We start from the raw sequence: 27,634 nt of genomic DNA, 5'->3' as shown, positions 1-27,634 counted from the left end.
GTTGCGTTTTCTACAAAATTGAAAGCATCACTTGATCACCAAAACACAATGAAAGCATGTTGATTTACTTCACATAGTGCATAATGTGTTCCCCTATAGCTAACAGATAATGTGAGAAAAGGTAATATTACATAATGGCAGTCAGTCATGAAAAAGCATCCATTCGCACTCCGGGCCAGTGGGGGGCGGGATACCGTATATGTTGGTGTTGGAAACTACAAAATGACGACCGTCGCAAACGCTTAATGGCGGAAAACTCAAGTGAGTGGGAACACTGTTTTTTCCAATGTTATGCGGTGTTGTAGCTAAATGTACAGTGCCGTTCGTTAGCTAGCTTTTTTTCCATAATGTTTTCAACACGTTGAAATAATTACATTGTACTTCCTCTTTGCACCAAGCTACTTTTAAGTGTGTGTTTTTCATATGTGCAAATGATGCTATCCAGGATGAAATATGCTTAGCCAGCTAACGGCTAGCTTGCTACAGTAACCAACGTTAGTTAGCTAGCTGCTGCTACTTCCACTCGGTTACACATTGTTGTTATTGATCTGTTTCCAGTTCAGAAGTTGCTCATCTCATATACAGAACACAAACAGCTTTTATGCTGTCTAATTAGCTAAATCATTTAGATGCATTTGAAAACCAAGTACCAGTAATGTTAGCTTAGAAGATACATTTCACTAGCATTTAACGTTAGCTACCTTGTTCTGTGAAAGTAAATAACATCTCTTTGATTTTACAAATTATTTGCAGAACTTTACTGAAGCTGAACGTGCCATTGCAATCATTTTGATAAAACACTCCTGCAAAAGTTGACTCTTCTCTGACCAGTGGAGATGGCAGAGGTTGATCAGGCTGTGGATCTGTCCAAGACAGAGACAGGAGAGGGTGGGAATGGCCACCTGTCTTCCACTGCAGACCGAAACAGTGGGTCCAGTACAGGACAGAAGTCTACCACCAAGAGGACGCATGAAGAAGAGGACGACAGCTCTCCAACTAAGAAACAGGTAAGAAATGGATAAATTAGAAAGCATCTGAACTTATTAATTAGATAACTATTGAATGATATATCAGTGAATCATCCCTCTCTCGTTCTCTCTCGCCCGCCCCCCATGTTCCAGCATGGTCATGGAGAAAAGGTGGCGACCCACTACAACACGCTCCAGGAGACCGGCCTCGCTGCCAGGAGCCAGAGCAGAATATTCTACATGAGGAACTTCAACAACTGGCTTAAAAGTGTTCTAATTGGTGAGATTCTAAACTACTATTAAAAATGTTTTTCCACTGTTCATCTGCTAGCTGATTTAAAGACAGTAGATTCCTCAGGGCAAGTTTGCACTCAGTTAGTCTTTGTGGTCATGATATCTTGTAAACTAGTTGATCCTCCCAGGTGAGATCCTGGACACGGTGCGTCAGAGCCGCAGAGAGCTGTCTGTTTTGGACCTGGGCTGTGGGAAAGGTGGAGACCTGCTCAAGTGGAGGAAAGGACACATTAGCCGGTTGGTCTGTGCAGGTAGGTACAGGACAATATTTAGCCATTTTTTTTTCTGTCTGAGTAACAGTCAGCACGATGACAAAAAGCTTGTTCCCAACCACATCTAGGATCTTTATCAGTCTTCCCTCGATTGCTTGTGTCCTCTCCTCACTGGTGTATTGAGCAGTAGGTAGAGAGGACATGAGAAATGGGGGAAGGCCTGTTGAAAAGAAGCCTTGAGGTGAACTACGGTTTATTTTTCATGTGTTGTCAGACATAGCAGCAGTGTCGGTGGAGCAGTGCCAGGTTCGTTATGAGTATATGAGGAAGAGGGGTCATCCTAACGAACGTATCTTCTCTGCGGAGTTCATCACAGCCGACTGTACCAAGGTACACACACACACCCTCTCTCTACACATACAACACAAAGTGGTCATTTGTTTTGTTCTGAAAAATTAGATAATCTGAATATCACAATGTTCTGTGTGCATAAATAGATTGCCTAAAAATGTAACTTTCACTCATACATTATCCTATTGAGGCCCAGTGTAGAGGCACCGTGTCACATTGCCTAGTGTACAGGCACCGTGTCACATTGCCTAGTGTAGAGGCACCGTGTCACATTGCCTAGTGTAGAGGCACCGTGTCACATTGCCTAGTGTACAGGCACCGTGTCACATTGCCTAGTGTAGAGGCACCGTGTCACATTGCCTAGTGTAGAGGCACCGTGTCACATTGCCTAGTGTACAGGCACCGTGTCACATTGCCTAGTGTACAGGCACCGTGTCACATTGCCTAGTGTAGAGGCACCGTCTCACATTGCCTAGTGTAGAGGCACCGTCTCACATTGCCTAGTGTAGAGGCACCGTGTCACATTGCCTAGTGTAGAGGCACCGTGTCACATTGCCTAGTGTAGAGGCACCGTGTCACATTGCCTAGTGTAGAGGCACCGTGTCACATTGCCTAGTGTAGAGGCACCGTGTCACATTGCCTAGTGTAGAGGCACCGTGTCACATTGCCTAGTGTAGAGGCACCGTGTCACATTGCCTAGTGTAGAGGCACCGTGTCACATTGCCTAGTGTAGAGGCACCGTGTCACATTGCCTAGTGTAGAGGCACCGTCTCACATTGCCTAGTGTAGAGGCACCGTCTCACGTTGCCTAGTGTAGAGGCACCGTCTCACGTTGCCTAGTGTAGAGGCACCGTCTCACGTTGCCTAGTGTAGAGGCACCGTCTCACGTTGCCTAGTGTAGAGGCACCGTGTCACGTTGCCTAGTGTAGAGGCACCGTGTCACGTTGCCTAGTGTAGAGGCACCGTGTCACGTTGCCTAGTGTAGAGGCACCGCGTCACGTTGCCTAGTGTAGAGGCACCGCGTCACGTTGCCTAGTGTAGAGGCACCGCGTCACGTTGCCTAGTGTAGAGGCACCGCGTCACGTTGCCTAGTGTAGAGGCACCGCGTCACGTTGCCTAGTGTAGAGGCACCGCGTCACGTTGCCTAGTGTAGAGGCACCGCGTCACGTTGCCTAGTGTAGAGGCACCGCGTCACGTTGCCTAGTGTAGAGGCACCGCGTCACGTTGCCTAGTGTAGAGGCACCGCGTCACGTTGCCTAGTGTAGAGGCACCGCGTCACGTTGCCTAGTGTAGAGGCACCGCGTCACGTTGCCTAGTGTAGAGGCACCGCGTCACGTTGCCTAGTGTAGAGGCACCGCGTCACGTTGCCTAGTGTAGAGGCACCGCGTCACGTTGCCTAGTGTAGAGGCACCGCGTCACGTTGCCTAGTGTAGAGGCACCGCGTCACGTTGCCTAGTGTAGAGGCACCGCGTCACGTTGCCTAGTGTAGAGGCACCGCGTCACGTTGCCTAGTGTAGAGGCACCGCGTCACGTTGCCTAGTGTAGAGGCACCGCGTCACGTTGCCTGTTGTAGAGGCACCGTGTCACGTTGCATGTTGTAGAGGCACCGTCTCACATTGCCACCGTGTCACATTGCCACCGTGTCACATTGCCACCGTGTCACATTGCCATTCATTCACAACATTCTTCCAACCTCTCAATACCATCAACGTTGCATGGTGGTATTTAATCTGTTTCCCTTCTTTCTTCAGGAGCTGCTGACAGACAAGCTGAAGGATCCTAAGATGGAGTTTGATGTGACCAGCTGTCAGTTTGTGTACCACTACTCCTTTGAGACGCAGCAGCAGGCGGACCTGATGTTGAAGAACGCCTGTGAGAGGCTGAGACCAGGAGGATACTTCATAGGCACCACACCAGATGCATATGAACTGGTGTAAGTAGATACTTCATAGTCACTAGACATATGTACTGGTGTAAGTAGATACTTCATAGTGACCACACTAGACATATGTACTGGTGTTAGTAGATACTTCATAGTCACTAGACATATGTACTGGTGTTAGTAGATACTTCATAGTCACTAGACATATGTACTGGTGTTAGTAGATACTTCATAGTCACTAGACATATGTACTGGTGTTAGTAGATACTTCATAGTCACTAGACATATGTACTGGTGTTAGTAGATACTTCATAGTGACCACACTAGACATATGTACTGGTGTTAGTAGATACTTCATAGTCACTAGACATATGTACTGGTGTTAGTAGATACTTCATAGTCACTAGACATATGTACTGGTGTTAGTAGATACTTCATAGTCACTAGACATATGTACTGGTGTTAGTAGATACTTCATAGGCACCACACCAGATGCATATGAACTGGTGTAAGTAGATACTTCATAGTCACTAGACATATGTACTGGTGTTAGTAGATACTTCATAGTCACTAGACATATGTACTGGTGTAAGTAGATACTTCATAGTCACCAGACATATGTACTGGTGTTAGTAGATACTTCATAGTCACCAGACATATGTACTGGTGTTAGTAGATACTTCATAGTGACCAGACATATGAACTGGTGTTAGTAGATACTTCATAGTGACCAGACATATGTACTGGTGTTAGTAGATACTTCATAGTCACTAGACATATGTACTGGTGTTAGTAGATACTTCATAGTGACCACACTAGACATATGTACTGGTGTTAGTAGATACTTCATAGTCACCACACTAGACATATGTACTGGTGTTAGTAGATACTTCATAGTCACCAGACATATGTACTGGTGTTAGTAGATACTTCATAGTGACCAGACATATGTACTGGTGTTACTAGATACTTCATAGTCACTAGACATATGTACTGGTGTTAGTAGATACTTCATAGTCACCAGACATATGTACTGGTGTTAGTAGATACTTCATAGTGACCACACTAGACATATGTACTGGTGTTAGTAGATACTTCATAGTGACCACACTAGACATATGTGCTGGTGTTAGTAGATACTTCATAGTGACCACACTAGACATATGTACTGGTGTTAGTAGATACTTCATAGTCACTAGACATATGTACTGGTGTTAGTAGATACTTCATAGTCACCACACTAGACATATGTACTGGTGTTAGTAGATACTTCATAGTCACCAGACATATGTACTGGTGTTAGTAGATACTTCATAGTCACTAGACATATGTACTGGTGTTAGTAGATACTTCATAGTCACCAGACATATGTACTGGTGTTAGTAGATACTTCATAGTCACTAGACATATGTACTGGTGTTAGTAGATACTTCATAGTCACCACACTAGACATATGTACTGGTGTTAGTAGATACTTCATAGTCACCAGACATATGTACTGGTGTTAGTAGATACTTCATAGTCACTAGACATATGTACTGGTGTTAGTAGATACTTCATAGTCACTAGACATATGTACTGGTGTTAGTAGATACTTCATAGTCACCACACTAGACATATGTACTGGTGTTAGTAGATACTTCATAGTCACCACACTAGACATATGTACTGGTGTTAGTAGATACTTCATAGTCACTAGACATATGTACTGGTGTTAGTAGATACTTCATAGTCACTAGACATATGTACTGGTGTTAGTAGATACTTCATAGTCACTAGACATATGTACTGGTGTTAGTAGATACTTCATAGTCACTAGACATATGTACTGGTGTTAGTAGATACTTCATAGTCACTAGACATATGTACTGGTGTTAGTAGATACTTCATAGTCACCAGACATATGTACTGGTGTTAGTAGATACTTCATAGTCACCAGACATATGTACTGGTGTTAGTAGATACTTCATAGTCACCAGACATATGTACTGGTGTTAGTAGATACTTCATAGTCACCAGACATATGTACTGGTGTTAGTAGATACTTCATAGTCACCAGACATATGTACTGGTGTTAGTAGATACTTCATAGTCACTAGACATATGTACTGGTGTTAGTAGATACTTCATAGTCACTAGACATATGTACTGGTGTTAGTAGATACTTCATAGTCACCAGACATATGTACTGGTGTTAGTAGATACTTTATAGTCACTAGACATATGTACTGGTGTTAGTAGATACTTCATAGTGACCAGACATATGTACTGGTGTTAGTAGATACTTCATAGTCACCACACTAGACATATGTACTGGTGTTAGTAGATACTTCATAGTCACCAGACATATGTACTGGTGTTAGTAGATACTTCATAGTCACCACACTAGACATATGTACTGGTGTTAGTAGATACTTCATAGTCACCAGACATATGTACTGGTGTTAGTAGATACTTCATAGTCACTAGAAATATGTACTGGTGTTAGTAGATACTTCATAGTCACTAGACATATGTACTGGTGTTAGTAGATACTTCATAGTGACCACACTAGACATATGTACTGGTGTTAGTAGATACTTCATAGTCACCACACTAGACATATGTACTGGTGTCAGTAGATACTTCATAGTGACCACACTAGACATATGTACTGGTGTTAGTAGATACTTCATAGTCACCACACTAGACATATGTACTGGTGTTAGTAGATACTTCATAGTGACCACACTAGACATATGTACTGGTGTAGGTAGATACTTCATAGTCACTAGACATATGTACTGGTGTTAGTAGATACTTCATAGTCACCAGACATATGTACTGGTGTTAGTAGATACTTCATAGTCACTAGACATATGTACTGGTGTTAGTAGATACTTCATAGTCACTAGACATATGTACTGGTGTAAGTAGATACTTCATAGTCACTAGACATATGTACTGGTGTTAGTAGATACTTCATAGTCACTAGACATATGTACTGGTGTTAGTAGATACTTCATAGTCACTAGACATATGTACTGGTGTTAGTAGATACTTCATAGTCACCAGACATATGTACTGGTGTTAGTAGATACTTCATAGTCACCAGACATATGTACTGGTGTTAGTAGATACTTCATAGTCACTAGACATATGTACTGGTGTTAGTAGATACTTCATAGTCACCACACTAGACATATGTACTGGTGTTAGTAGATACTTCATAGTGACCAGACATATGTACTGGTGTTACTAGATACTTCATAGTCACTAGACATATGTACTGGTGTTAGTAGATACTTCATAGTCACTAGACATATGTACTGGTGTTAGTAGATACTTCATAGTCACTAGACATATGTACTGGTGTTAGTAGATACTTCATAGTAGTAGATATATGTACTATTTTGTATGTACGTACTTGTATGTATGTACTATTACTTGATAATATCTACCTGCTGGTCTGATGGTTACTGTCAGTGGCTTGATGACATGATATCTACCTGCTGGTCTGATGGTTACTGCCAGTGGCTTGATAATATCTACCTGCTGGTCTGATGGCTACTGTCAGTGGCTTGATGACATGATATCTACCTGCTGGTCTGATGGTTACTGCCAGTGGCTTGATGACATGATATCTACCTGCTGGTCTGATGGCTACTGTCAGTGGCTTGATGACATGATATCTACCTGCTGGTCTGATGGCTACTGTCAGTGGCTTGATGACATGATATCTACCTGCTGGTCTGATGGCTACTGCCAGTGGCTTGATGACATGATATCTACCTGCTGGTCTGATGGTTACTGCCAGTGGCTTGATAATATCTACCTGCTGGTCTGATGGCTACTGTCAGTGGCTTGATGACATGATATCTACCTGCTGGTCTGATGGTTACTGTCAGTGGCTTGATGACATGATATCTACCTGCTGGTCTGATGGTTACTGTCAGTGGCTTGATGACATGATATCTACCTGCTGGTCTGATGGTTACTGTCAGTGGCTTGATGACATGATATCTACCTGCTGGTCTGATGGCTACTGTCAGTGGCTTGATGACATGATATCTACCTGCTGGTCTGATGGTTACTGTCAGTGGCTTGATGACATGATATCTACCTGCTGGTCTGATGGTTACTGTCAGTGGCTTGATGACATGATATCTACCTGCTGGTCTGATGGTTACTGTCAGTGGCTTGATGATATCTACCTGCTGGTCTGATGGCTACTGTCAGTGGCTTGATGACATGATATCTACCTGCTGGTCTGATGGTTACTGTCAGTGGCTTGATGACATGATATCTACCTGCTGGTCTGATGGCTACTGTCAGTGGCTTGATGACATGATATCTACCTGCTGGTCTGATGGTTACTGTCAGTGGCTTGATGATATCTACCTGCTGGTCTGATGGTTACTGTCAGTGGCTTGATGACATGATATCTACCTGCTGGTCTGATGGTTACTGTCAGTGGCTTGATGACATGATATCTACCTGCTGGTCTGATGGTTACTGTCAGTGGCTTGATGACATGATATCTACCTGCTGGTCTGCTGGTTACTGTCAGTGGCTTGATGACATGATATCTACCTGCTGGTCTGACGGTTACTGTCAGTGGCTTGATGACATGATATCTACCTGCTGGTCTGATGGTTACTGTCAGTGGCTTGATGACATGATATCTACCTGCTGGTCTGATGGTTACTGTCAGTGGCTTGATGACATGATATCTACCTGCTGGTCTGATGGTTACTGTCAGTGGCTTGATGACATAATATCTACCTGCTGGTCTGATGGTTACTGTCAGTGGCTTGATGACATGATATCTACCTGCTGGTCTGATGGCTACTGTCAGTGGCTTGATGACATGATATCTACCTGCTGGTCTGCTGGTTACTGTCAGTGGCTTGATGATATCTACCTGCTGGTCTGATGGTTACTGTCAGTGGCTTGATGATATCTACCTGCTGGTCTGATGGTTACTGTCAGTGGCTTGATGACATGATATCTACCTGCTGGTCTGATGGTTACTGCCAGTGGCTTGATGACATGATATCTACCTGCTGGTCTGATGGCTACTGTCAGTGGCTTGATGACATGATATCTACCTGCTGGTCTGATGGCTACTGTCAGTGGCTTGATGACATGATATCTACCTGCTGGTCTGATGGTTACTGTCAGTGGCTTGATGACATGATATCTACCTGCTGGTCTGATGGTTACTGTCAGTGGCTTGATGACATGATATCTACCTGCTGGTCTGATGGTTACTGTCAGTGGCTTGATGATATCTACCTGCTGGTCTGATGGCTACTGTCAGTGGCTTGATGACATGATATCTACCTGCTGGTCTGCTGGTTACTGTCAGTGGCTTGATGACATGATATCTACCTGCTGGTCTGATGGTTACTGTCAGTGGCTTGATGATATCTACCTGCTGGTCTGATGGCTACTGTCAGTGGCTTGATGACATGATATCTACCTGCTGGTCTGATGGCTACTGCCAGTGGCTTGATGATATCTACCTGCTGGTCTGATGGCTACTGTCAGTGGCTTGATGACATGATATCTACCTGCTGGTCTGATGGCTACTGCCAGTGGCTTGATGACATGATATCTACCTGCTGGTCTGATGGTTACTGTCAGTGGCTTGATAATATCTACCTGCTGGTCTGATGGCTACTGTCAGTGGCTTGATGACATGATATCTACCTGCTGGTCTGATGGCTACTGTCAGTGGCTTGATGACATGATATCTACCTGCTGGTCTGATGGTTACTGTCAGTGGCTTGATGATATCTACCTGCTGGTCTGATGGTTACTGTCAGTGGCTTGATGACATGATATCTACCTGCTGGTCTGATGGTTACTGTCAGTGGCTTGATGATATCTACCTGCTGGTCTGATGGTTACTGTCAGTGGCTTGATGACATGATATCTGCCTGCTGGTCTGATGGTTACTGTCAGTGGCTTGATGACATGATATCTACCTGCTGGTCTGATGGTTACTGTCAGTGGCTTGATGACATGATATCTACCTGCTGGTCTGATGGTTACTGTCAGTGGCTTGATGATATCTACCTGCTGGTCTGATGGTTACTGTCAGTGGCTTGATGACATGATATCTACCTGCTGGTCTGATGGTTACTGCCAGTGGCTTGATGACATGATATCTACCTGCTGGTCTGACGGTTACTGTCAGTGGCTTGATGACATGATATCTACCTGCTGGTCTGATGGTTACTGTCAGTGGCTTGATGACATGATATCTACCTGCTGGTCTGATGGTTACTGTCAGTGGCTTGATGACATGATATCTACCTGCTGGTCTGATGGCTACTGTCAGTGGCTTGATGACATGATATCTACCTGCTGGTCTGATGGCTACTGCCAGTGGCTTGATGACATGATATCTACCTGCTGGTCTGATGGTTACTGTCAGTGGCTTGATGACATGATATCTACCTGCTGGTCTGATGGTTACTGTCAGTGGCTTGATGACATGATATCTACCTGCTGGTCTGATGGTTACTGTCAGTGGCTTGATGACATGATATCTACCTGCTGGTCTGATGGTTACTGTCAGTGGCTTGATGACATGATATCTACCTGCTGGTCTGATGGTTACTGTCAGTGGCTTGATGACATGATATCTACCTGCTGGTCTGATGGTTACTGTCAGTGGCTTGATGACATGATATCTACCTGCTGGTCTGATGGTTACTGTCAGTGGCTTGATGACATGATATCTACCTGCTGGTCTGATGGTTACTGTCAGTGGCTTGATGACATGATATCTACCTGCTGGTCTGATGGTTACTGTCAGTGGCTTGATGACATGATATCTACCTGCTGGTCTGATGGTTACTGTCAGTGGCTTGATGACATGATATCTACCTGCTGGTCTGATGGTTACTGTCAGTGGCTTGATGACATGATATCTACCTGCTGGTCTGATGGCTACTGTCAGTGGCTTGATGACATGATATCTACCTGCTGGTCTGATGGCTACTGCCAGTGGCTTGATGACATGATATCTACCTGCTGGTCTGATGGTTACTGTCAGTGGCTTGATGACATGATATCTACCTGCTGGTCTGATGGTTACTGTCAGTGGCTTGATGACATGATATCTACCTGCTGGTCTGATGGTTACTGTCAGTGGCTTGATGACATGATATCTACCTGCTGGTCTGATGGTTACTGTCAGTGGCTTGATGACATGATATCTACCTGCTGGTCTGATGGTTACTGTCAGTGGCTTGATGACATGATATCTACCTGCTGGTCTGATGGTTACTGTCAGTGGCTTGATGACATGATATCTACCTGCTGGTCTGATGGTTACTGTCAGTGGCTTGATGACATGATATCTACCTGCTGGTCTGATGGTTACTGTCAGTGGCTTGATGACATGATATCTACCTGCTGGTCTGATGGTTACTGTCAGTGGCTTGATGACATGATATCTAGACCTGATGGCTTGTGTTCTTTTCCTCTTCAGGAAGCGTGTGGAAACCGTAGACTCCAACTCCTTTGGTAACAAGGTGTTCAGCGTGACGTTTCAGAAGAAGGGAGACTACCCTCTGTTCGGTTGTCAGTATGACTTTAATCTGGAGGGGGTGGTCAATGTCCCAGAGTTCCTGGTTTATTTCCCTCTGTTTGAAGAGTAAGTGTTGTGATATTTTGGTCAAGTGAATCCACCTGCTTGTGGAACTAGAAGTAGATGTCATTACCAGGGGTTGGGACTGAAATTAATTTCCAATCGTTTCGTTCTGAGCAGAACCACTATTCTGTTTGTTCCATTACACTGTTCCGACCAGCAAAATAAAGTTCTGGACCTGTTCGAACCCCCCAAAAAAGTACTTTTACATTTGTACGTTTTTTACATTTACCTCATTAATTTCCTTCACCAATCAGTGCGGATAGAGAAGGCAAGCTAGTTGTTTACATGTGTGTTGGACAGAAGTGTAGCCTATGGCGCAAGATGCGACTGAAACTTTGCAGATGGGGAGAGACACGCTGGGCATGTTATGACATGCATTATCTGAATTAGGACCTACAGAGGAGCAGCTTCTATGGAGGAACTTTGAATGTCCTTTGAGCTAGCTAGCTAACAAGATATAGCTATCTAACAAGATATAGCTGGCTAACAAGATATATCTATCTAACAAGATATATCTGGCTAACAAGATATAGCTGGCTAACAATATATATCTATCTAACAAGATATATCTGGCTAACAAGATATAGCTGGCTAACAAGATATAGCTGGCTAACAAGATATAGCTGGCTAACAAGATATAGCTGGCTAACAATATATATCTATCTAACAAGATATATCTGGCTAACAAGATATAGCTGGCTAACAAGATATAGCTGGCTAACAAGATATCGCTGGCTAACAAGATATAGCAGGCTAACAAGATATAGCAGGCTAACAAGATATAGCAGGCTAACAAGATATAGCTGGCTAACAAGATATCGCAGGCTAACAAGATATAGCTAGCTAACAAGATATAGCTGGCTAACAAGATATAGCAGGCTAACAAGATATAGCAGGCTAACAAGATATAGCAGGCTAACAAGATATAGCTGGCTAACAAGATATAGCTGGCTAACAAGATATAGCTGGCTAACAAGATATAGCTGGCTAACAAGATATAGCTGGCTAACAAGATATAGCTAGCTAACAAGATATAGCAGGCTAACAAGATATAGCAGGCTAACAAGATATAGCTGGCTAACAAGATATAGCTGGCTAACAAGATATAGCTGGCTAACAAGATATAGCTGGCTAACAAGATATAGCTGGCTAACAAGATATAGCTGGCTAACAAGATATAGCTGGCTAACAAGATATAGCTGGCTAACAAGATATAGCAGGCTAACAAGATATAGCAGGCTAACAAGATATAGCTGGCTAACAAGATATAGCTGGCTAACAAGATATAGCTGGCTAACAAGATATAGCTGGCTAACAAGATATAGCTGGCTAACAAGATATAGCAGGCTAACAAGATATAGCTGGCTAACAAGATATAGCTGGCTAACAAGATATAGCTGGCTAACAAGATATAGCTGGCTAACAAGATATATCTATCTAACAATATATAGCTGGCTAACAACATATAGCTGGCTAACAAGATATAGCTGACTAACAAGATATAGCTGGCTAACAAGATATAGCTGACTAACAAGATATAGCTGGCTAACAAGATATAGCTGGCTAACAAGCTTGTGTAAGAAGAGCGGCACCAGATTTAAAACCACGTCTACCTTTTTGTAGTTAATAAATCCAACGTGAAATGTGAACTAGGCCTATAGTATCTTTAACTAACATTGAAAAAGTGAATCCATTCTTCTCTAGCTAATTAAAAATCTCTCCCTATCAGCGTAGCCTAGTGGTATTAACAGGTTCCCATGCTTTTAAAATATCGGTGTTAACAGGTTCCCATGCTTTTAAAATATCGGTGTTAACAGGTTCCCATGCTTTTAAAATATCGGTGTTAACAGGTTCCCATGCTTTTAAAATATCGGTGTTAACAGGTTCCCATGCTTTTAAAATATCGGTGTTAACGGGTTCCCATGCTTTTAAAATATCGGTGTTAACAGGTTCCCATGCTTTTAAAATAACGGTATGGATGACTTTCATTCCAGGTTCTGTTTCACTTCCCTAAACATTTTATTTTCCGGGTTTCTGTTCTGTTCCCTGAACTGGTAACCGGTTCCAACCCCTGGGCATAACATTTGTTTTTAACAATTTGTAGGAAGGCAGGGAACTTTGACTTGGTATTTTAGTCATATTGTAATATTACAAGATACCAAAAGATGGTGGACAAAGCATGACATGGAATCAGTCATGCATCTGGCAAAACTTCACCTCACAAACAGAATGGTTTCATTGATAACATCTTTGTATTCAAAGGTAAATACATTTTATAGTTGTTCTAGGTTATGATCCCAAGGTGAAGTGTCACAATGTCTCAGATTCTTGTAAATATACGTTATATTACCGGAGAGCTAAACTAGTGTTTTCTATTGACAGGATGGCCAAGAAGTACAACATGCGTCTGGTGTTTAAGAAGACGTTCTCCCAGTTCTTTGAGGAGCACATAAAGAACGACCAGCACAAGATGCTGATGCAGAGGATGCAAGCCCTGGAGGTGGGGATCAGTATACACTACCAGTCCAAACGTTGGACACCTACTCATTCATTGGGTTTTTCTTTACTTTGACTATTTTCTACATTGTAAAATTAATAGTGAAGACATCAAAACTATGAAATCATGTAGTAACCAAAAAAAAACTGTTAAACAAATGAAAATATATTTGAGATTCTTCAAAGTAGCCACCTTTTTGCCTTGACAGCTTTGCACACGCTTGGCATTCTCTCAACCAGCTTCACCTGGAATGCTTTTCTAATAGTCTTGAAGGAGTTCCCACATATGCTGAGCACTTGTTGGCTGCTTTTCCTTCACTCTGCGGTCCAACTCATCCCAAACCATCTCAATTGGGTTGAGGCCAGGTCATCTGATGCATCACTCCATCACTCTCCTTCTTGGTAAAATAGCCCTTACACAGCCTGGAGGTGTGTTGGGTCATTGTCCTGTTGAAAAACAAATGATAGTCCTACTAATCGCAAACCAGATGGGATGGCGTGTCGCTGCAGAATACTGTGGTAACCATGCTGGTTAAGTGGGCCTTGAATTCTAAATGAATCACTGACAGTGTCACCAGCAAAGCACCATCACACCTCCTCCTCCATGCTTCACGGTGGGAACCACACATGTGGAGATCATCCGTTCACCTTCTCTGCTTCTCACAAAGACACGGAGGTTGGAATCAAATCCGAAATTTGGACTCATCAGACCAATGGACAGATTTCCACTGGTCTAATATCCATTGCTGGTGTTTCTTGGCCCAAGCAAGTCTCTTCTTCTTATTGGTGTCCATTAGTAGTGGTTTCTTTGCAGCAATTCGACCATGAAGGCCTGATTCACACAGTCTCCTCTGAACAGTTGATGTTGATGTGTCTGTTACTTGAACTTTGTGAAGCGTTTATTTGGGCTGCAATCTGAGGCTGGTAACTCCTAATGAACTTATCCTCTGCAGCAGAGGTACCTCTGGGTCTTCCTTTCCTGTGGCGGTCCTCATGAGAGCCAGTTTCATCATAGCGCTTGATGGTTTTTGTAACTGCACTTGAAGAAACTTTCAAAGTTTTTGAAATTTTCCAGATTCACTGACCTTCATGTCCTAAAGTAATGATGGACTGTCGTTTCTCTTTGCTTATTTGAGCTGTTCTTGTCATAATATTTTACCAAATAGACCTATCTTCTTTATACCACCCCTACCTTATCACAACTGATTGGCTCAAACGCATTAAGAAGGAAAGAAATTCCACAAATGAACTTTTACCAAAGCACACCTGTTAATTGAAATGCATTCTAGGTGACTACCTCATGAAGTTGGTTGAGAGAATGCCAAGAGTGCAAAGCTGTAATCAAGACAAAGGGTGGCTACTTTGAAGAATCTAGAATATAATATAATAATAATATTATATAACATATAATGATATGACTCTCTCTGGTACAGACACACCAGTACCTCTGTTAATGATATGACTCTCTCTGGTACAGACACACCAGTACCTCTGTTAATGATATGAAGTGAAGGTAACACATGTCCAATACAAACTGGACAGAAAAGCTGTACTTTAGATGAATGCAATGCAAAGGTCACATTAATTTATTAACGCCAACTTTATGATTTGATGAACCAGGAATTGTTTCAATGATGTCCCATAGTTTTTGACGTGAGGATTAGACCGCTCTTCAGATCGCATGTGTCTGTGTAGCATATGAAAACAAGATTAAGTCTTCACTAGCCCGGAGCGACAGCCTTCAAATTGATCATATCCTGTTTAGAACCTCCACAGAGAAAGAGGTGTTCTTAACGTAACCAAGGACAAGTCTCTTTCTGTATCCGGAGTGTATTACAGACACGCTGAGTCTACGGCCACGCTTTGTGACTCAACCTGGCTCAATGGAAGTCGGACAAGTCTTTTTCTGTATCCGGGGTGTATTACAGACACGCTGAGTCTACGGCCACGCGTTGTGACTCAACCTGGCTCAATGGAAGTCGGACAAGTCTCTTTCTGTATCCGGGGTGTATTACAGACACGCTGAGTCTACGGCCACGCGTTGTGACTCAACCTGGCTCAATGGAAGTCGGACAAGTCTCTTTCTGTATCCGGGGTGTATTACAGACACGCTGAGTCTACGGCCACGCGTTGTGACTCAACCTGGCTCATCGGAAGTCGCTGTAATTGTGTTGTCATGTCAGTCTTTCCCGACAGATGACAAGAACAAGTCGTCCTCAGACAACCTTGATGACTATGATCACGCCAAGGAGAAGGCTGACAGCCCCAATGTCAGGCTGCCGCTGGTAAGAGAATGAATGTCTGGCAACCTATTTTCATATTGAAAAGCACAACTCCATGACTAAAATACATTTTTAGATGCAGTGTTTTCAGCGTAAACTTAAACCACAAAGTATGTAGAAAAGATAACGGAACAATCTGTTTCTCAATAAGATCATCTTCAAGAACTAACAATCACTAAAATAAAAACTAGACAGTCAGGGAGAGTCTAAAACACACACGTCATGGCATCCATTGATTTAGTGATGACGTTTGAGTCACTCCGACAGCATAAGAACACTGCAGAATGTGTACAATTGCAGGAAATTTGCTTTAAAACAGCACGTTTTATCTCATCCCCCATGACAAAATTTGTGAAATTACTTTATTTAAAGGGGCGATCTGCTATTTAAATACATGTTTGGACTGTTAAATGAATGATATAACCATTTGATTCTTGAAGAATATAACTTATAAATTCCTCATGAGATTAGTTCAACTGTCGTACCCCACCAGAACCCAAAATCCTGCCTTGTTTTCTCGTAAGGTAAATAATGACATTTTAAACACTCTATAGCCCCAAAACATGGTTAAAACTATACTTTTGATCTCATGGATGATCAGCCTTTGGATCCATACATCTGTTTATGTGGTTACTATTCTCCGGCCCTCAGCTTTGTACCAAAACAACTGGAGGGATGAGCTTTGTTTGTTGTTGGAAGTGCAGATTTCCCCTTTAATGTTTTTAATGATGCAGTCAGTGAGAAATTACACATTTAATAGATGCATTTCTAATCAAGAGTCTTTCATGGTGCCTAAGGACAGTGTTTAAAATATTTTTTATTCAATACGTGACCATGTTCAGAAACATTAGAATATCCAATACGTGACCATGTTCAGAAACATTAGAATATCCAATACGTGACCATGTTCAGAAACATTAGAATATCCAATGCGTGACCATGTTCAGAAACATTAGAATATCCAATGCTTGACCATGTTCAGAAACATCGCTGTGACCATTCTGTATGGCCTCTTGTCTTTTCTGTACAGGGAACGTTGAGCAAGTCTGAGTGGGAGGCAACAAGTAGGTACCATGGGTTTTGTTTCTAACCCCTTTTCTGTGTTATTTCTAATCAGTCATGTTGACTGCTTCTGCTAACAGTTATTAGTTCAGAATTTCCTCTTCAGGTAACAATTATAAGTGTTGTTACCTGTTTCTAATCTAATTGTACAGTGTAATAAACATCAGTAAAGGCTGAAATGTATCGTTTCACAGCTAAAGATGATGAATGTATATTACATAATGTTTAGTTTAGAGACTCAACGCAGTAGTGTTGGCTTGGTTGTGGATATTAGGCATAGTACCGTCATAATGATATCTCTACAGAATCTCCTATAGGACATTATAAAACTTTTTAAAGGCCCAGTGCACTCAAAAATGTGTCTCTCATATATATGTCCACACTATGAGGTTGGAATAATACTGTGAAAATAATATGGTATAACAGCTGTTTTAAGACTGCTTGACATTTCAGCCTGTTTTGTCGGGATGGAGTTTTGTCCTGCCTGGTGATGTAGTGGGGTCATCTTTGATATATATTATATAACTCACATACGACCCATGAATCGACTATCCAATGAATATAATTAAAGTCTAATATCGGATTCCATTTAACATTATAGCAATCAAGTATTATGCTTTTGCCGACTAAGATCAAGAAATGGTCATGAGAAGCAAATATCAAAAGCTTTGTATTATTTAATAACTAATAAGTCAAATTAATGGATACACATACAAAGCAATACTGACATTAACAAAACATAATTATAGGCATATACACTGTACAAAAACATAAATGCAACAGGTAAAGTGTTGGTCCGATGTTTCATGAGCTGAAATAAAAGATCCCAGAAATGTTCCATGTGCACAGAAAGCTGATTCTGATTCGTGCAGAAATCTGTTCACATCCCTGTTAGTGAGCATTTTTCCTTTGCCAAGACATGACACACCTGTCAGCTTCTTGATAATCCATCCACCTAATTAAACAGAATGAAAATTACACAGGTGCACCTTGTGCTGGGAACAAAAGGCCACTCTAAAATATGCAGTTTTGTCACAACACAATGCCACAGATGTCTCAAGTTTTGAATGAGCGTGGAATTGGCATGCTGACTGCAGGACTGTCTACCAGAGCTGTTGCCGGAGAATTGAAGGTTAATTTTTCTTCCATAACTGCCTCCAAAGTCGTTTTAGAGAATTTGGCAGTACGTCCAACCGGCCTCACAACCGCAGACCACGTGTATGGCGTCGTGTGGGTGAGCGGTTTGCTGATGTCAGAGTGTCCCATGGTAGCGGTGGGGTTGTGGTATGGGCAGGCATAAGCTATGGACAACAAACACCTTTGCATTTTATTGATGTAAATGTGAATGCTGAGAGACACCGTGACGAGATCCGACCATTCATCCGCCGCCATCACCTCATGTTTCAGCATGATAATGCACTGTCCCACGTTGCAAGGATCTGGACACAATTCCTGGAAGCTGAAAATGTCCCAGTTCTTCCATGGCCTGCATTCTCACCAGACATCTCACCCATTGAGCATGTTTGGGATGCTCTGGATTGATGTGTAAGACAGTGTTCCAGTTCCCGCCAATATCCAGCAATTTCGCACATTGAAGAGTAGTGGGACAACATTCCACAGGCCACAATCAACAGCCTGATCAACTCTATGTGAAGGAGATGTGTTACGCTGCATGAGGCAAATGGTGGTCACACCAGATACCGACTGGTTTTCTGATCCACACCCCTACCTTTTTTAAGGTATCTGTGACCAACAGATTCATATCTGTTTTCCCAGTCATGTGATATCTATAGATTAGGGCTTAATGAATTTATTTCAATTGACTGATTTTTTTGCTTATGAAGTGTAACTCAGCAACATTTTTTGCATTGTTGCATGTTGTGTTTTATATGTTCAGTATAGGTCCTAGGTTAACTTACAAGACCAAGCATGGAAAAAGAGAAAGACAAAGACCTAGGAAATGAGAATTCCTGGATGGACTCGATACAGGATAAGAGACAGAGCAATGGGGTTTCATTCCATTTAGAACATTTGAAGGTGTAACTTTTCAACTCGAATAGATGAAACAAACCTAGGCTACTGTATATAAATAGCTATATGGTGGTAGTCAAGCTGAGGTTAATCAATAAACGTTGTGATTAGCTAGGTAGCTAACGTCAGAGGGTGGGATGGCTGACTGGTCCTTGGGCATTGTCTTTGGCCATGCGGCTAGAGGTGACCGAAAGCACTTAAATTAGGGCGGAGCCTACAGTAACACCCCAGCCGGTAAATTAGTTTATAGACCAATAAGAGTTCCAAACCTCTCTGCCAATAACAGCTAGTTTTCAGTTTTCCCCTCCCCACTCAGATCACTAACAGACAGAGCAAAATTCTTGCTTGAGACATTGCTCCTGCTAAGAAGCTATTTTTGTTTGTTTTCAATTAAAATGGTCAAAATCACAGTACGATACACTATATATACAAGTATGTGGACACCCCTTCACATTGGTGGATTCTGCTATTTCAACCAGTTACTGAAGGGTGTATAAAATGGAGCACACAGCCATGCAATCTCCATAGACAAACATTGACAGTAGAATGGTTAACTGTAAGTGCTGTTATTGTGAAGTTGAAACGTTCTCGGTTGCGACACTCACTACCGAGTTCCAAACTACCTCTGGAAGCAACGTCAGCACAATAACTGACGTCTCCGCAGTGGAGCGCGTTCTCTGGAGTGAAGAATCACACCATCTGGCAGTCCAATGAATGAAGCTGTGTTTGGCGGATGCCAGGAAAAACGCTACCTGATTCAATGCATAGTGCCAACTGTAAAGTTTGGTGGAGGAGGAATAATTGTCTGGGGCTGTTTTTCATGGTTTGGGCCACTTAGTTCCAGTGAAGGGAAATCCTAACGCTACAGCATACAATGATATTCGAGACGATTCTGTGCATCCAACTTTTTGGCAACAGTTTGGGGAAGGCCCTTTCCTGTTTCAGTATGACAATGCCCCGTGCACAAAGCGAGGTCCATACAGAAATGGTTTGTTGAGATCGGTGTGGAAGAACTTGACTGGCCTGCACAGAACCCTGACCTCAACCCCATCGAAAACCTTTGGGATGAATTGGAAGGCTGACTGCGAGCCAGGTCTAATTGCCCAACATCGGTGCCCGACCTCACTAATGCTCTTGTGGCTGAATGGAAGCAAGTCCCCTTAGCAATGTTCCAACATCTAGTGGAAAGCCTTCCCAGAAGAGTGGAGGCTGTTATTACAGCAAAGGGGGGGGGGGGGACCAACTCCATATTAATGACTTCCCTGAAGAGTGGAGGCTGTTATAGCAGCAAAGGGGGGGACCTACTCCATATTAATGACTTCCCAGAAGAGTGGAGGCTGTTATAGCAGCAAAGGGGGGGACCTACTCCATATTAATGACTTCCCAGAAGAGTGGAGGCTGTTATAGCAGCAAAGGGGGGGGACCTACTCCATATTAATGACTTCCCAGAAGAGTGGAGGCTGTTATAGCAGCAAAGGGGGGGGACCTACTCCATATTAATGACTTCCCAGAAGAGTGGAGGCTGTTATAGCAGCAAAGGGGGGACCAACTCCATATTAATGACTTCCCAGAAGAGTGGAGGCTGTTATAGCAGCAAAGGGGGGACCCTACTCCATATTAATGACTTCCCAGAAGAGTGGAGGCTGTTATAGCAGCAAAGGGGGGGACCTACTCCATATTAATGACTTCCCAGAAGAGTGGAGGCTGTTATAGCAACAAAGGGGGGACCTACTCCATATTAATGACTTCCCAGAAGAGTGGAGGCTGTTATAGCAGCAAAGGGGGGGACCTACTCTATATTAATGACTTCCCAGAAGAGTGGAGGCTGTTATAGCAGCAAAGGGGGGGACCTACTCCATATTAATGACTTCCCAGAAGGGTGGAGGCTGTTGTAGCAGCAAAGGGGGGGACCAACTCCATATTAATGACTTCCCAGAAGAGTGGAGGCTGTTATAGCAGCAAAGGGGGGGACCAACTCCATATTAATGACTTCCCAGAAGAGTGGAGGCTGTTATAGCAGCAAAGGGGGGACCTACTCCATATTAATGACTTCCCATAAGAGTGGAGGCTGTTATAGCAGCAAAGGGGGGACCTACTCCATATTAATGACTTCCCATAAGAGTGGAGGCTGTTATAGCAGCAAAGTGGGGACCTACTCCATATTAATGACTTCCCAGAAGAGTGGAGGCTGTTATAGCAGCAAAGGGGGGACCAACTCCATATTAATGACTTCCCAGAAGAGTGGAGGCTGTTACAGCAGCAAAGGGGGGGACCTACTCCATATTAATGACTTCCCAGAAGAGTGGAGGCTGTTGTAGCAGCAAAGGGGGGGACCTACTCCATATTAATGACTTCCCTGAAGAGTGGAGGCTGTTATAGCAGCAAAGGGGGGACCTACTCCATATTAATGACTTCCCATAAGAGTGGAGGCTGTTGTAGCAGCAAAGGGGGGACCAACTCCATATTAATGACTTCCCAGAAGAGTGGAGGCTGTTATAGCAGCACAGGGGGGGGGGGGACCAACTCCATATTAATGCCTTCCCAGAAGAGTGGAGGCTGTTATAGCAGCAAAGGGGGGACCAACTCCATATTAATGACTTCCCAGAAGAGTGGAGGCTGTTATAGCAACAAAGGGGGGACCAACTCCATATTAATGACTTCCCAGAAGAGTGGAGGCTGTTATAGCAGCACAGGGGGGGGGGACCAACTCCATATTAATGACTTCCCAGAAGAGTGGAGGCTGTTATAGCAGCACAGGGGGGGGGGACCAACTCCATATTAATGACTTCCCAGAAGAGTGGAGGCTGTTATAGCAGCAAAGGGGGGGACCTACTCCATATTAATGACTTCCCAGAAGAGTGGAGGCTGTTATAGCAGCAAAGGGGGGACCAACTCCATATTAATGACTTCCCTGAAGAGTGGAGGCTGTTATAGCAGCAAAGTGGGGACCTACTCCATATTAATGACTTCCCAGAAGAGTGGAGGCTGTTATAGCAGCAAAGGGGGGGACCAACTCCATTTTAATGACTTCCCAGAAGAGTGGAGGCTGTTATAGCAGCAAAGTGGGGACCTACTCCATTTTAATGACTTCCCTGAAGAGTGGAGGCTGTTATAGCAGCAAAGGGGGGGACCTACTCCATATTAATGACTTCCCAGAAGAGTGGAGGCTGTTGTAGCAGCAAAGGGGGGAGGACCTACTCCATATTAATGACTTCCCTGAAGAGTGGAGGCTGTTATAGCAGCAAAGGGGGGGACCTACTCTATATTAATGACTTCCCAGAAGAGTGGAGGCTGTAATAGCAGCAAAGGGGGGGACCTACTCTATAGTGATGCCCATGATTTTAGAATGAGATGTTCAACGAGCAGGTGTCCAGATGCTTTTGGTCATATAATGTACTTAATCGTTACCCAGAAATGATTTACTATTGAGATTATAACGGCTGCAATGGACCTTTTTTAATATTGTTGCTTTTTATTCTACAATGTAGGAAAGAGTAAAAAAATAAAAACCCTTGATTGAGTAGGTTAGTGTCAACTTTGAACTGGTACTGTATATCTACACATAGGACACATCCTGCTTCTGTTTGAGTGTTTGTTTAATAGCCTACTGATTTTGGGAGCATCAAGCCTCAAGCAACCACATGTCAGATGAACAATTTCACAAATTGTTCTGTTTTTATTATTTGCTGTAGTTAAGGCTTCACACCTTTTTTGTTTCTGTTAAAACAGCCTCTGGTATTACCTATTTATTTAGTGTTTACATTGTTTCAAATTGTCCGATTTTTTTTATAAAATCTATGTGTAATAATAACCCTCTTTCTTGATCTTGTTGGTGTTACTATTATTGTTATGATAATTATAAGTCATGTCATTATCATTAGTAGGCTTAGTGTATAGTATCCTTGTATAACCACCATCAAGCTATAGGCCTAAGAGCTCATCCTGTTTAGTCTTAACACTGGAATTTAGGCATATATTTCAATATTTATATTGGCTACTGTATGAATCATTCATTTGATCATGTCATCACAGATCATTCATAATTTGAAACGCAATCAAGCTTTTTAGTTTTAAAATAACAAAGCGACCTTTGAATAATTAGTGTAAACAATAAAATAATCTGTTCTATTTCGGAAATTAGATACACAAATGAATGCGACTGTTTTTAGTCTCTGCTGTAATGAAGGCTTTACAAAAATACGAACACTCTGGTACACTTATAATTTATTTTGTTTGTTCCAAACTGTTCCAGCACCTGTATTTTGTTGCATATTTGATTAAAATCTGATATTTTTCCTACAGTCTGAACAGCCAAAAAGCACATGGAATCGGATATTTTCAAAGCAAATTTAAACCACATTCATACTTGGTTTGAAATCAGATACAAATCGGATTCATGGCCATGGGACTTGTCTGAACGGTTAAATCAGATTTATCTGTCAAGTGTTTTTTAGGCTGTTTATCGTATTGTCGCTTGCTAGCTACTCTGTTTACAGTTTGACAATACATGTATGTGGTAGCTAACTGGCTTGTTAATTGTTAACAAAAACAAATTAATAAATGTGTTAGCAAGCTAAACAGCTAGCTAGCTTGTTGACTGTTGTGGCTAGCCCCCCAAAAAGTTGAAAGTTGGATCATCTTTGAGGCTTTGAATGTTCTTCCACTATGATCTCGAACAAAGAAAGAAAGTTGATATGAAAACCAATAGAACAGGAGATAAATGCTGGAAATGTCTTTAAAAATGAATCGCTTTAATTATGAGTTGAGCTTGAGAAATAAAAATAGTAGCTCTTTTAAATCGTGACCATCAAAACAGTTTTTAACATAGATTTAGAATTTTGTTGTGCAATGACTGTGCTTAAAAGCACATGTTTAACACCCGCATTTTGAGGAGTTGCTCTCACGCTGTCTGACAGGTGCTCCTCCTATGTAAACAAGAATCATGAAGACTATTGAAAATACACACTAATTTAATTCCGCTAAATTATGCAAATTAACCCTATAGACTGGCCGATGTAATGTTTTTTCAGCAGCTAACCAATTAACGGTTAAACGTTAACATCACATAAACTTAGTGTGATTGTTTCATTTTGGCTATTTGAATAAAAACATAAATAGTTTCTTAGCAAAGAGCATTTTCTCTAGGACTGTTTGGCAGAGGTCTGACTGGGGAGGAGAACTGCAAACTAGCTGTTATTGGCAGGGAGGTTTGGAACTCTCTTTCTTATTGGTCTATTAACTAATTTACCGCCAGGTGATGGCACCAGGCAGGTCTCAACTCCGTCCCACCTAAACAGGCTGAAATTATAGGCAGTCTTTTCAAACAGCTCCTAAACTAAAAGGGCATTATCATTTTCATAGTATTATTCCATCCTCAGTGTGGAAGAGGAATATCAGGGTTTTGATCGTCTCACGTGCATCCGGAAAGTATTCAGACCCCTTCACTTTTTTTTCACATTTTCTTACATTGCAGCCTTATTTTAAAATGGATTAAATTCATGTTTTCCCCTCATCAATCTACACACAATACCCCATAATGACATCACAATACCCCATAATGACATCACAATACCCCATAATGACATCACAATACCCCATAATGACATCACAATACCCCATAATGACATCACAATACCCCATAATGACAAAGCGAGAACAGATTTTTGGACATTTTTGCAAATGTATTACAAATAAAAAACAGACCTTATTTACGTATTCAGACCCGTTGCTATCAGACTCCAAATTGAGCTCAGGTGCATCCTGTTTCCATTGATCATTCATGAGATGTTTCTACAACCTGATTGGAGTCCACCTGTGGTAAATTAAATTGATTGGACATGATTTGGAAAGGCACACCTGTCTATGAGGTTCCACAGTTGACAGTGCACGTCAAAGCAAAAACCAGGCCATGAGGTCGAAGGAATTGGCCGTAGAGCTCCGAGACATGATTGTGTCGAGGCACAGATCCTGGGAAGGGTACCAAAACAATACATGTCTGCAGCATTGGTCAAGGAGGTGTCTTGGAACCCGATGGTCACTCTGACAGAGCTCCAGAGTTCCTCTGTGGAGAACCTTCCAGAAGGACAATCTCTGCAGCACTGCACCAATCAGGCCTTCATAGTTGAGTGGCCAGACAGAAGCCACGCCTCAGTAAAAGGCACATGACAGCCCGCTTGGAGTTTGCCAAATGGCACATAAAGGACTCTAACCATGAGAAACAAGATTCTCTGGACTGATGAAACCAAGTTCTAACTCTTTGGCCTGAATGCAAAGAGTCACGTCTGTAGGAAACCAGGCACTGCTCATCACCTGACCAATACCATCCCTACAGTGACTCATGGTGGTTTTAGCATTATGCAGTGGGGATGTTTTTTAGCGGCACGGACTGGGAGATTAGTCAGGATTGAGGGAAAGATGAACGGAGCAAAGTACAAAGAGATACTTGATGAAAACCTGCTCCAGAATTCTCAGTACCTCAGACTAGGGTGAAGGTTCACTTTCCAACGGGACAACGACCCTAAGCACACAACCAAGACAATGCAGGGGTGGCTTCGGGACAAGACTCTGAATGTCCTTGTGTGGCCCAGCCAGAGCCCGGACTTGAACCCGATCGAACGACTCTGGAGAGACCTGTAAAAAGCTGTGACCCACCCTACAGAGCTTGAGGGAATCTTCAGAGAAGAATAGGATAAACTCCTCAAATACAGGTGTGCCAAGCTTGTAGTGTCATACCCAAGAAGACTTCAACAAAGTACTGAATACTTATGTAAATATAATACCTACGTTTAAAAAAATATATATATATATAATTATCCATTTGCAAAAAATGTCTACAAACCTGTTTTTGCTTTGTCATGATGGGGTATTGTGTGTAGATTGAGGAAAAAAACATTTCATCAATTTTAGAATAAATCTGTAACGTAACAATGTAGAAGTCGTGAAGCGGTCTGAATACTTTCCGAACTGTATAAATAAAACACGGGGAAATCCAGGAAGTCAAAAGACTGCACAATATTATTGGTTGAACCAAATTCTTCTGTCCTGAGTTGAGGTTGTGGCCTGTCTGCTAATGAGTTAAATTCTGTTTGATTAATATCTCCTCTTTAATACTCTTCCTGGACCCCAGGTTATGCACTAGCTAATGAGGACCCTGTTAATGTATCTCTTTCTTCCATCTCTCTCCATCTCTTTCTCTCTCAGGCATATACCTGGTGTTTGCATTTGAGAAAATGTCCTGAATGCCAGAGAAGAGAACCGCAGGTTGACTCGTCAATATTACACTGTTTTTTTTGTTTGGTATGTTTTGGGGGGGGGGGATTTTTTTTGGAAGAACTGACTTCCTGCCAACTCTGAGGTGCTTTGGGCAGAGCATGGTAAAACAAAAGATGTTGTTTTAATGTTTTCCTGTTGTGAAAAATGATTGGTTTGTGTAAGCTTGTGTTGGCCTATCTATCCATCCATCAATCTGTCCTCTGGTTCTTATTATATCAGCTACAGCCAAACTGTTGTCATCATCTGTAGCTCATATCCAGTTTTTACTTCTCCTTTATCCTGGTCATTTAACCTTGTGATGTCATTTAACTGGAGTGATGTGTATTATACAACGGGTGGGTCTAATCCTGAATGCTGATTGGTTAAATTCCAGCCGGTGTCTATTCCACAAGTTACCACTGGCTAAATATATGACGTTAAAATGCCTATTTTCATTCTTCAAGAGGATTAGATCAGTGGATCAATGCTCGTTCGAAGTAGGAGGACCTTCTAGAGGTATTTTAAGGCTCAACTATGATTCAGGTAATCAACACATCAAACCTGTATGTAACCTCTATGTTGATTACCTGGTGTATGTATATCTTCTGTTTATTCTCTATCTAGTGCACTACTATTGACCAGGGCCCATTGCCCCCCCCCCAAGGAATTGAGCTAAAATGAGTTGAGGAAACCTGTTCCAAATTATTCCCACAAATAAAATAAAAAAAAGAACATGTGATCGTCTCTCAATGTAATCAAGGTATGAAATGATTGTCATGTTCAATTACAATGTATTTTTGGGCTTGCGGCTAAATCTAGTTGCCTACCGCTGATACAGTATATTGCGACATCAGAATTTGAAATTGTGAAAGCAGTTAGCTATTCTTGTTTTCATATTAATTTAGCCGTCAATATTTTTTTTGAAAAAGGTAATCTGACCAAAGCACTGGTTCCAGTCCAAGTACCAATGCACCATTTTTGGTCCATGTGCGGTTTAGCGAACTCCAGGCATTTGTTGGATGACATGAAAATAGAGCCCTTTGGCCACACACACCAGTGTTTGTCGTCGAAATGAGAATGTTTGAGCAGAAAATAACCTCATACCTACTGGAAATATGGTGGTGGATCTTTGATGTTAAGGGGATATTTACCTTCCA

The 27,634-nt window shown here is 42.3% G+C and overlaps 1 protein-coding gene across 2 annotated transcripts; it reads left to right on the top strand.

Moving 5' to 3' along the window:
- Positions 1–158: 158 nt before the first annotated feature.
- rnmt (RNA (guanine-7-) methyltransferase) lies at positions 159–27,211 on the top strand. 2 transcript variants are annotated; one of them, XM_055893165.1, is made up of 11 exons: positions 159–261; positions 754–1,007; positions 1,122–1,248; positions 1,391–1,513; positions 1,749–1,864; positions 3,577–3,758; positions 11,194–11,358; positions 13,738–13,855; positions 16,035–16,136; positions 17,164–17,197; positions 26,427–27,211. In XM_055893165.1, exons 2-11 carry the CDS (start codon positions 837–839, stop codon positions 26,462–26,464), a joined length of 1,176 nt encoding a protein of 391 aa, XP_055749140.1. In that variant the 5' UTR covers positions 159–261; positions 754–836; the 3' UTR covers positions 26,465–27,211. The 2 variants fall into 2 exon arrangements, with proteins under 2 accessions (XP_055749140.1, XP_055749141.1); XM_055893166.1 differs by lacking the exon at positions 159–261 and adding an exon at positions 471–494.
- Positions 27,212–27,634: the final 423 nt, after the last annotated feature.

The sequence above is a fragment of the Salvelinus fontinalis genome, chromosome 32 (genome assembly GCF_029448725.1).
Source record: "Salvelinus fontinalis isolate EN_2023a chromosome 32, ASM2944872v1, whole genome shotgun sequence".
Lineage (NCBI taxonomy): Eukaryota > Metazoa > Chordata > Actinopteri > Salmoniformes > Salmonidae > Salvelinus > Salvelinus fontinalis.
This window is presented reverse-complemented; position numbering and strand designations above follow the sequence as displayed.

What these genes read in the sequence shown, in the direction of transcription:
- rnmt (XM_055893165.1), top strand. Translation starts at nt 837, where the DNA reads ATGGCAGAGGTTGATCAGGCTGTGGATCTGTCCAAGACAGAGACAGGA. An exon ending in TATTTCCCTCTGTTTGAAGA is followed by an intron (nt 11,359 to 13,737) that starts GTAAGTGTTGTG and finishes TTCTATTGACAG; the next exon opens with GATGGCCAAGAAGTACAACA. An exon ending in GTCTGAGTGGGAGGCAACAA is followed by an intron (nt 17,198 to 26,426) that starts GTAGGTACCATG and finishes TTTCTCTCTCAG; the next exon opens with GCATATACCTGGTGTTTGCA.